General features: G+C 42.0%; 1 protein-coding gene across 1 annotated transcript; it reads right to left on the bottom strand.

Annotated features, from left to right (window-relative positions):
* Positions 1 to 9,426: 9,426 nt before the first annotated feature.
* MESDC1 (mesoderm development candidate 1) lies at positions 9,427 to 11,275 on the bottom strand (the record flags this gene model as incomplete). The annotated part of the gene is made up of 1 exon (XM_009886155.1): positions 9,427 to 11,275. A coding segment is annotated over one exon (1,059 nt), but the record flags the coding sequence as incomplete, so codon positions are not given.

Raw genomic sequence — 11,275 nt, 5'->3', positions numbered from 1 at the left:
GACATTAGTGATTCATGTGAACTCCAGATCACTTCAGTGAAATGTGCAGTCTTACAAGGAAGGACATGCAACATCTCACAGATCACAGCCTTAGAAAGGATCCAAAACCAGTCAGCAACCGCATCTTCCGTAAGTGAAATCAGTCCATCTTACAAAGTCACCTCATAGGGGAGGAAACGTCTAACAGTAATATTAAATTAATGTAACAACAAAACCAGGTAAAACTATGGCTAAAACAATACTTTGGGGGAAAGCTTTGAACAAGTACTTTGTTTGTATCAGACAGATTTACTAGTTTTTAAGTCTGTTTTACTCAAGCTTCTGAGCACCACCACAGAGCATATTTATCATCCAGGGAATGTCTTCTACAGTCCACCATTATTTTCAAAGGAAAAGGGAAAATACAGCAAAGGCTTCAAAGATGTGAGTGAATTATTTCATCCCCGTACAAGTGCAGCATGTGCTCTCTCATCTGTAATGGCACAGTACAAAAAACAAGATGTAATTAATGCAATTCCTTTGCCACACGAGTGGGATCTTATCAAGAATTGGCACATGCTTTCTTGTCTTAAACAAAACCAAACTTAATACAGAATGTTATAATGTACTAACAGGGTCCTTCAACAGATTTTTTTTTTCTTTTTCCCAATACAAGTGACTGCAAAGTGCTGGGCCTGTAATCAGAAGGATACTCAGTGTCCAAAACAGCAGCCAAACTGATGCAGCCAGGCATTTTTGTGTACTACGATACAATCATGTAAGTGAACCAAAGAAGAACGTTTGGCCTTGTGCGATCTCATGTACCAAGACAGAAGAGCATGCCTTTTCCTCCGTTCTACCCCAATGAACAGATGTGGGTTTAATCACATACAAAACAAAATGCTGACAAGTTTCAGACTACGACTTTGAAATTTAGGAGTAAAATTATTTTTCAAAGAAAGTGATTTTCAACTAATTACCTTGAAACTGTCCGTAATAGGCAGATAGGCAGGGAATTGGATAAATACACCAAGTAGGGTTTTGTTTGTTTTGGTTTTTTTTTTCCAGTTGGAGAGAAAATTAAGGTAATTTTGACAGACAAAAAACCTGTGGCAATATAAGAAATTTTAAAATTAGCCTCAGGGTCCAATATAGAAAAGTTATAGGAGATTCATCAATAAATAGCTTTTACAGAGCAGCGTAAATCCAGATACCACCTCTCTTCATTGAACTCAAAGTTGCAGATTAACTCAATACACAGTGTTAGCAGAACAGTACAGTTAATTAAAAGAGAGACAGAAAATACTACACCAAGCCCAAATGCTACTCTCTTGGGAAACTGGCACCTAGAGCTGCTACAACTTTAAGCTAGCCACTAACCTACACCTCATGGTCTCCAGCTCACTCGCCATCCCACCCCAACTAAAAACCACCTCATAAATACCTGAAGTCAGATTGCCCTTTCTTCTGAATAACATTACAGCTCTTTGACAAACTGTGTGTGAAACACAGTTCCCGGGAATATGGATTACAGGCAACTTTTTAAGACCTATTTTGAAAAGATGTATGTGGTATTGAGGTAGCTGGAATTTGCATACAGAGAGAACAGGCATGTTTCTAATGCGAACCGGACCTCAATTAGCATGAACTGTCTTTACATATACGGGCTGTATGAGGATAACACGCTCAGAGTACAAAGGCATCTCTGTTCCGCATCTGGGTGTTGTACCAGGAGCAGAGGGCGGAGGGAGGGAGCTGAAATCTGTGGTTCTGATGTGAAGGTAAGATGCACGATGCTGGCATCTGGCAACCAGAAGAGACAAATGAGGTAGAGCTGGGCCTCCGGCTGCCCGCCAGCCAGGGCGTATGCGAGAACAAGAGCTTTTAACCCATACGGAAAGGTCACCATGGTAGGAACAGAATCATGGCCCATGTTGGTACTTCAACTGCAAATTTCCTAGCTTTCGTAGAGTTCCAGTAAAACTCTACCACAACACCCTACATTTAATTTTAAAACCACATGCAATCAAACTTCATCACAAATGACCAGGTCCACAAAACATCTAGACGTATAGCTCCCACTGAAAATCAATGGGAGTTAAGCCCTTAAATACTCCCACAGTTCTGACTGATTATTTTGATTTTTTTTCCTTAAAAAATATAAATCGCACCCTCACTTTGAAGCAAACCTCTCTCTCTTGTAGCTTTTCTCAGTCCTGTATTTCACTGTAACTCTTCATGAGTTACAAGCCTCAGTGCCGTAGCCAGCAGCACGTATCTCTGAACTTTCAAAGATAGTACCCGTGTGTCTCTGGAACTTCTACCACTCCAACGACGACGACTCAGCCTCTTCAGGTGCTACCAGCTCCACTGACAGGCTGTCGGGACAAACTCCTCTAATATGACAGGCACAAGAGAAGACAAGATTACAGATTCTGCATGAGTTCATGCCTAAAGCCAGTATTAAGGAAATGTTCATGCAGATAGTTTTGCTCACAGATTCTCTTGCAATGCCTAGGACCAATCTGAGTTTCTTAAAAAGCAAGTTTTTCATTATGAGCAGAGAAACAATAGCTCACTTCAACATGAAACACAATACGCCCACTATTTTTCCATGTTCTGTAATTTAAAAATAGGTCGGCCCATTAGCTTTAAAGAGTTCAAAAATATTAAAGCTGAAATATAAGGCTCAATCTCCTTTTTGTTTTTTAAGCCATACCCGGAGATTGAAAAGTTTCAGACTAATGGCTACTTTAAGATGATAAAAGGGGTGAAAGCTTTTGAACTATGAATCTAACATTGCCAGAACAGATTGATTCCATAGTAAATTTTTAAAGAGAAAGTAAATTTTTAAACATTGACTAAATTTGAAGCATTTAAGTAAGACCAGAGCATTAACTACGTGCCATTTCAGAAGTGCTACAGGGTCTATAATTTGTCACACTGCACATATGGATCTACCTGACTTTTCCTGCTTTTCTTCCATAGTGTGCATGTGCAGAATGCAAACAGGGGCCGAAGTACACCTGAGCAGCAGACCTACCAATTCAAGAGACTTCCTATGGTTGATGTGAACCAGACAGAATTGATACATACTGAAAAAATTGGGTACGAAATGGCGCTGTTTCACTCTGTACTTCAAAAGCATTACGCTGTAGGACAAAATTAGTCTCAACCATTTTGCAGCTAATGATAACAGAATTATGATTAGTGGGACTTTGACTCCAAGTGTTTGCCAAACACCTTCTGGAGGTGGAGGAACCTCCACCACTGGAGGAACACCTAAGAGTGTGAAACAGAAGATCCCTCAGTTCATCACCACCACAGTGCCCAACAGTCACTGCTCTTTTGAGAAACGTTCCTAGACTCAGCAGTTTGCCTGAACTTCCAAATAAATCCTCACAATTGCTAAAATCCGGACAGAGGCCAACCAGACCTGGCCTGGCTCTGCTGCTGCTGCTCTGTGTGCTGATGGAGACCCTGTGAACTCAACTGACTGAACGGGCTGACGAGCAAAGCACCCCAAAGGAATAAAAGCCATTTCAAACCACCCCATTATGAGTTCACCCTGGCATCTGCACGGGCTCCCGGTGCCAACGGTATGATTGGTAAACAACCTCGAGGCTCCATGCTGGTGATGGAGAACCTGATGTCGAATCTCTCCTCCTCAATGGGTCACCTACATGTTCAGAGCAGGGAGGTGAGAGACACAGGAGCTACCGCAGAGCCTCTCAGTCACCTGTAGGCTGGTTAAATGAATTGCGGGGTACGGACGGCTCGCAGCAGCCTAGCATACCACTGAACCACACCCTTGCAGTTATTTCCAGCGATCCTAACAGCCACTGCAGTCTAAGACCGTCTTGGGGTTTCCATCTGCAGTCCAGATCCCGTAAGAAACGCTACTGCAGGATTCAGGGCCGTGTTCTTTCCTTTTCGGGATTCTCTATCCTCAGACTAAAGTTCAGGTCTCTGCTGCCCAAAGAAACCTGGAGAAGAACTGTTGGTTTAAAATCTTGGTAGGTTAAGTCAAACCCCGCCAAAACCCGACTACTCTGAGGTATCTCATACTTGCAGTCACTTTACCTCAAACTAATTTGATTTTAAAACCAGAGTTAAGCAACTTGTTAGTAATCACTTTTCAAGTATTTATTTATTTTGCTGGGGGAGGAAGGGAGGGAGGAGAGAAAAATCAAGCTATTTAGCTTTCCAAGTATTTAACATAAAACCCAAAAGAGCTCCATCTGGCAACCAGCAGGATTTCTAAATAATCTAAATAGTATCTACATAAGAACCAGGCTGTCTATGGAGTAAGACAACTTCAACTTTTACAGCCACAAGAAGCCTTTATTAACATAAAAGGAAATTATAAAAAATTAAGTTAGAACAGGAACAAGAGTCTGGCAAACTGACAAAAGACCCCAGGAATCTCTGCATTAATCCTAAAAAGCTGCTTTAGACTTTGTCGGAATATAGCATCATACACTGTGTGGTTTTAAAAAAACAAAACAAACCCCCCCTTAGGTTCAAAGGACTCTAGTACAATAAAAACAGTTCTAGGAAAAGATTCAAATTAATGAAAATCCATATATAATTCCTCGCTTTGCAACACAAGATGACCCCTAACATTTTAACATAGTTTGTGGAAAATATTTAATTACATAGACTTCATAGAGTCATGGATGAGGCCCTTCATGTCCATAGATGTCCGTCTTCAGTAAGAAAATGGTTCAGAATACTACTGCTAATTATGTTAATTAAATATACCTTTGAACTACTCTTATATCAATTCCCAAGTAAATAGACACCTCTTGGGCTACACAGTACTAAAGTTTCCAAGTTATTCATCTGAAGGATCTGGCCCTGCACTTCAGACCTAGCCTGTATAGTTTTTTGGCCTGTTTGTGATTGATCCAAACCTGGTGGTGGTCTGGTGTCCTATGTGAACTATTTTAATGGTCTTGATGCCCCTGTCAAATTGCCACTGGGATTTTTCTGTCAGTTTCTTGGCAAAACGTCAAAAAGTGAAAGCAGCGGGCTTAAAAAAAAACATGTTATGGTGATCCTGTGAGGATAGGGCAGCCTTGAAGCTCTGCATTTTTGCTGTCCCTGAGCTACAGGAAGAGAATTTCTATCTTTATTATTGCCCATCTGGCACCTTTCACAGGCAGCAAGAACAAAGAAGTAAAATGTACTGGTCCCTACCATCTGCTTCAGCTTGTAAAGTCTAGAAAAAGCCTGATAGGGAAGAAAGAGAAAAAAATAATAAAAAACCACCTCTTCATTTTCCACCAAACCCTTCTAGCAGGTACACATTTTTGCCTGTACTTCTTACGTGTCTTAGGGCCACCCTAGAGGCCCTCGGTTCCCTACAGCAATACAGCTGCTCGACGCAGAGCATCCCAAACTCTCCTACCCCACATCTTCAGTCACAGGCGTCTAACAGCCCGGGAAGAAAGGTTGCGTTGTTTGAGATTTGCTTTATTGGATCAGTCTCTGTTTTATCTAGAATAGGAAAATTCCTGTGGGTTTAATAGGAGGTATTACCCTACAGATTTTCTCTGGTTCCACCTCCTTTCCCATCAGCCACATCCCTTCTTGCTGCAAGGCTGCATACACCATGTGTTGGCTCGACCCCTTCTGTCTCTGACAGAAGTTTGGCCAAAAAGAGCAGATTTTCTGCTACTTTGATCATTTCCTGTGGTAAAAAGTGAAGGGAATTATCTGACCCATGGTTCTTTTTTTTTTTTTTCCCTTAGTTTTGAAAAATAACATGGATTTACATTCGCAAGTTCCCTTAAATAGTGTACTCGCTTTTCAATAGCATTTTGAATCCGCTAGTTTACTGGTTGTCTTACAGACCTTACTGCTTTTAGAATCAGAAAACACATTGCTCCAACCGCAAATTCCGAGATTCAGCTGCTGTATTAAATCAATAGTGAACTTTGCTATGATGAAGCAGCAACCAAAAGGTAATATCAAATTCACAGACAATATAAAAGTGACAACTTCTTCCCTGTTAAAAAAAAAAGTAATCTTACATTTAAAAAATAAGCTTAATTCGCTTTTGGTGGGGATAGTGTTATTTTTGGCTAAAAATGTGCATTGCATAATGTGTTTAGAAATAAGTTAACCCTTTTATTAAATGCACTATTAGAGCAGATCTATGACATATGTGGTATAAGCGCCCTGAAGTACTCGGTTTTCTTTTGTCAAAATCACCAGATCAGAAGACACGCCTCATGCTTGTCTAAGCCTACGTTGAAACCGTGACACTACCCGTTGACCAAAACGGTGTAAGCATTTGGGCAACAAGGGCCTAAAGTATGATGCCAAGTGATAATCGGTGACCTCGCCGTGGCCTGCAATTGCACCCCGAAAACTAGTCCATTATGTATTTTTTCTGTCCCACAAAGTACAAAGTAAATGAAGAAAATGAATATACCTACTCATATAATGTCTTACATCAGAATGAATATCCTATAGGAATATTCCAAATAAATTATCACAATATACATTAAGTCTTTATAAATGTGGCACTACAGTGTTTAAAATATACATATGTTCACGCTCAGTGTGGAACCACACTACTCTTTCAGCTCAGAGAATGCCACAATGTGCATATATATATATAGACTTTTTCCTGTTAATCATTTACTCAGAGTGCATAAAAATACTTGTACTTGTTTGCATCAAAAGTCCTCTTTTTTTTTTTTTTTTTTTAAAAAACTTTACTGTGCGAATTATATGAATAGCACAGATTTTGACAGATATTCTCTTGAGCTGAGGCCAGGGAGCGTGTGGCTCCCTTTGTGAGAGTTCCCTGGAAAGAAATGATTGAACATTTTGAAGTGTTAAAATTACTGTTATTTTAAAGTGTTACAGTAAGTTACTTTGGTGAATTTACTATTTGTGTGTGTATGTATATATATATATTTTTTTTAATCAGCCTGTTAACTAAAATTATGGCCTGGCTATATTTCACATTTTATTTTATAAAACTGAATCTCCCAAAAACTCATGCACCCCTCACAGAGGGAGATCTAGAGCAAACTGTCTTCCTTCAGTGTTAAGAAAGGGAAAAGAAGGTATATACTTATTTATATATGTATGCATGTACTTCACTTCAAAATATAGTCAGAAAGGGGGGAAGAATCTGCAGTATCCTTGTTAAAACAAAAATTGCACTAAACCACTTAAAATCTTACCACAACAAAAATCAGCACTATCATCATTAATAATATATTGCCTTTCACATGCAGAGGTAATAAGGAGGCTGCACTGTGATCCATATAACCTCAATAATGTATAAATGAATCAAAAAGAATCTAATTAGTTCAGCAGCACCAAAAATTATTAAGTAGAAACATCAAAAGAGGCAGTGGGACGCTACTTTTTTTTTCTTTTTTTTTTTTTTTTGTCAGACACGCTGCAGAGCTGCCCTTCAGAGTCCTCTGGTTTGTATCTGGAGGGAAGCCTCACAGATGTAGGTCAGGGTAAATGAAAAGAACCGGAGCTCACGGATGCCGCCCCAGTACCTGCGCCCGCCCCGCGCAGCGCTGCCCCGCAGCCTCCTCAGCACCACCTCTGCACGTCCCGCAAGAAGTTCTGCCCCATCCAGGATCCATGCAAAGGAAGGGTGGAGCCTGTTCCTCACCTCCTGTCTGCAGCCACAGAAGATAGTACATCCTGAAAGCATTATGTTTGCTACCATCCCTTTTTCCTCCTTCCCCTCAGTGAAACTGCGGAAGAGAAGGAAGGGTAGATTGGGACGGTATCTCGGCTTCCATGGAGACGGGCTGCAAAGGAGAAGGATACAAAGGATAGTTGAGCAGCAACCACAAACGCTACAGAGGCACAGGACCTCCCTGAAGATGGCCTTGGCCTCCTATGAATCCCTCCGGAGTCCTACAGCTGTTCCTGCCATCCAGATGGGAAAACGTGTGTGCATGCACATGCGAGAGAGCCTCTGAGGAAATACCGGTGGAGGCATCTAAGTCAAAGTTAGAACAGTGTGTGTATGTATTTATTTATTTATGAAAAAAATAGCGAGAGAACTTATATGCTATACCGCATAGATGCGGACATCCCTGCCTCTGCTAGGCTTAGACTGCATCAGAGAGAATGTAAGTGAGAAAATCGTACCCCAGAGGAATGCAGCTTGGACTAATTTTTCACCAAGAAAACTCCTAACCATACAATTCACTGAAGTTGGAAAAGTTTCATTTAAAAATAAACAAAACCTAATACTGGGGTCCACTATACTTAAGTCAAGGAATTATTTTATTCTAACCATGAATACACATATATGGATATATAAGCTTAGCTTGTATCTCCTTCAACAGGATGTGTTTGTCCACTACCCAGCAATATTTCACTCCCTTTCGAAATTAAGTAAAAACATCACATGCAAGAGAAACAATACTGCTATCAAAGGAAGACCTTTCACTACTCCAGGACTGTTCCATCTCCGAAACCAAAAGCTTTACTTCTTCAAAGGAATAAATGGGACACTACTTGTACAATAAAGGTTTAAACCACGGTAACAACATTTTTAAGGTACATTCTCCAATGGCTTTCCACATTGTTCAGTTTGCAGACCTATAAAAAAATAAATTGTGTTATGCAACGGGAGCTGGGCAGACAGACGAAGCCTCCTTGCCAGAAGACCTGCTCTTCTATTTACCTTTCATGAAACATATAGAAAGAAGGCAACAGATCCCCCAGGTCCACAAACATCAGACCGAAAAAAATCACCATTGCAACTATGGGAACTACTGCAGTACACCCTAAGGTCCACCTACAATTCCCAAGGAATTCAACTGGAGGTTGACTAGGCCTCAAAAGTTAGTCAACTTTCCCCGTTATCTGCAATGCCAAACTAGAACTACTTTGACAGAAATCTGAGGAGCTCCAACACAAACCTCCGAGGAATCAAAGGGCACAGCCCGGCAAACCTTTGTGCTCCTAAAGCAGACACGCAGAACAAGCAGGGCTACCCACCAAGGCGAAGTTCTCCAAGAAATCCTTACTAAGTTAATATGGAAATTCACAAATCTGATGCAGATGGCCCACGTCTGCACGAGTTAAAATACACAAACTTCCCAGAGATAAGACAGAATGCTGATAAAGACCAACTGAGCCAGCCCATGCCCTGCTGCAGCAGCCGCCAGCCCGCTGCAGACAGCGCACCCCCAACGCGTACGGCGCTGCCCCCCTTTCCGTAAATACAACCCGACTATCTCTGTCCGAGGCGTCCTGAGGAGGAGGGGTGGTATTGCGGGAGGGACGGTACTTATAAAAATAAAAGAACCGAATTGCAGCCTGTATGCTGCTGTCTAGAACTACAGTAACATTTGTACCACCCATTCCCTGGGGAAAATGACATACAATGCGAGCTGGCCTGGCTGCTCAACTCCACAAGTATTAAGAGAGTCACAGAAAGACATCTGAGAAACATAACATTTTAATAGATGAAATAAATACTCCAGTACATGCAAGATAAAAACTGACATTGGAAAAAAAATTAAAAATCACTTTTGTTATAGTGTAATTTTTTGTTTGTTTGTTTAAACACTCACAGTAGCTTTTCCCCCAGTTTGGAAATCAACACATGGAAAACATAATCACAACCTCCAGTCCTTCCACTCCTACACACCAAATGCACTTCTAACCTAACACTTGATGCCAAAGAAAAAAAAAGTCATACAAAACAAAAACAAACAAAATAGTAGCTACATCCATCATCTATGTGTTGTTGGGTTTTTTCATTTTTTTAAATGAGTGAGAACTGAGGTAACCTTTTTCCTGCACAACCGAACAGTAAAATTTAGAAGGGAGATTTCGGAAGACAAGACAAGACAAACTTTAAAAACCGCACCCAGCGCGATTAAAGCTTTTTTTTTTTTCCTCTCCTTTTTTTTCTCTTTTTAAGATACCCCCACCTCCCCAAATATAAAAAACTTTCAAACAGTTGCTATTATCATTTGTGTGAAGACCTTGTTGAATAAAGGAAAATTTATCTGCAAATACTTGCTTGACTTTAAAGTAAAATAAAAAGAAGCCCAAACTGGCTACCTTTATTAGTACGTATAGTTTGACTATGTTCTGCTTCTTCAGCACACGAAATTAAAGTACTGGGCTCATCCAAGCAAATTCTTTGGTATACAAAAACGGGGTGAGGAGGTGGGATATTATTTTCCTTTAGCAATGACTGGGATCTAAACAGAAGATGTGGGGGTTAATTCACAGAATTGGAGTTCACTGGCGGTAAAGTCCTGGGTGAAGATCTTTCTCTTAGTGCCTGAGATAACAGGTTGCAACCATCCGAGACGGCGCAAGCTGAGTTCCTCAACCTTTCCCTGTAATCGCTCATTTTGGTGCTACTTTCGGGGTGTTGGGCTATATCCCTGAGGCATTGGGTCAGGAGCACACAAGCAGATACCACACTCATGGCTCCTCCTAGGATGGCAGTTTGCACAGCTTTGCCCTCTGGATTAATGGTGGCAGCTTTACCCAAAAACTGGGGCTCAGTGGCAAAGCCCACCAGAGCATAGACAGACTGCACCAAAGGTCCACTGAACAAGACGCATCGGTTCCTGGTCAGCTCGCTGGGTGAAGTCTTGACCTCCTTGACGCACGCCAAGAGGGCAGAAGCGCTGGTGCTCATACATTTGACACTGAGTTTGAACTGCTCCTTAGCAAATTTATCCTTGGATTTCTCACTGGCCAGCACGCAGGCATCTGTCAGGAATTTCAAGTTCTTGGACATGTTCTGAGAAACCTCCAGCAGGAGCTGAGGGCTCATATCTGCCAAAGGGGTGGTCTTCAAGACCCCGCAGCCGTGCTCCACCTCATGCCTACATCGGGTCACCTTGTAGCGATCCACCAAGCCAGGCATGGCAGGCTGGGCCCCCGGAGTCTCCACTGCAGCCAGGTAGGCAGCGTGGGCAGAGCATTCGGTCAGGGAGACCACCAGCTCCCCCATCTCCATCAGGCTTTCCCCCACCTCCCCGAAGCGTCCCATGTTGAGCTGGCTCTGGACGTCGTGGGTCAAGATGGAGAGTCCTTTGGTCCTGGCAATAATCGTGTCCCTGCACTTCTCGAAGGACTCGCCGAAGACGGACAGGCTCTCCGTGTTCACCGGCCTGGTCTCGCTCGACAGCAGCAGCAGATCAGCCACCAGTTGCATCTTGATCTTGCAGTGGTCGCAGATAGAGATGAGCTTCTTCCTCTGCAGGGAACCGCTGCTGGGGATGCCGCCGCCAGACACCTCGCTGCTGGACTTGCCAGAGCCACC

This window comes from Charadrius vociferus, unplaced genomic scaffold (genome assembly GCF_000708025.1).
Source record: "Charadrius vociferus isolate BGI_N301 unplaced genomic scaffold, ASM70802v2 scaffold365, whole genome shotgun sequence".
NCBI classification, from domain to species: domain Eukaryota; kingdom Metazoa; phylum Chordata; class Aves; order Charadriiformes; family Charadriidae; genus Charadrius; species Charadrius vociferus.
Note: the sequence above shows the minus strand (reverse complement) of the source record. Positions and strands in the feature narration are given on the sequence as shown.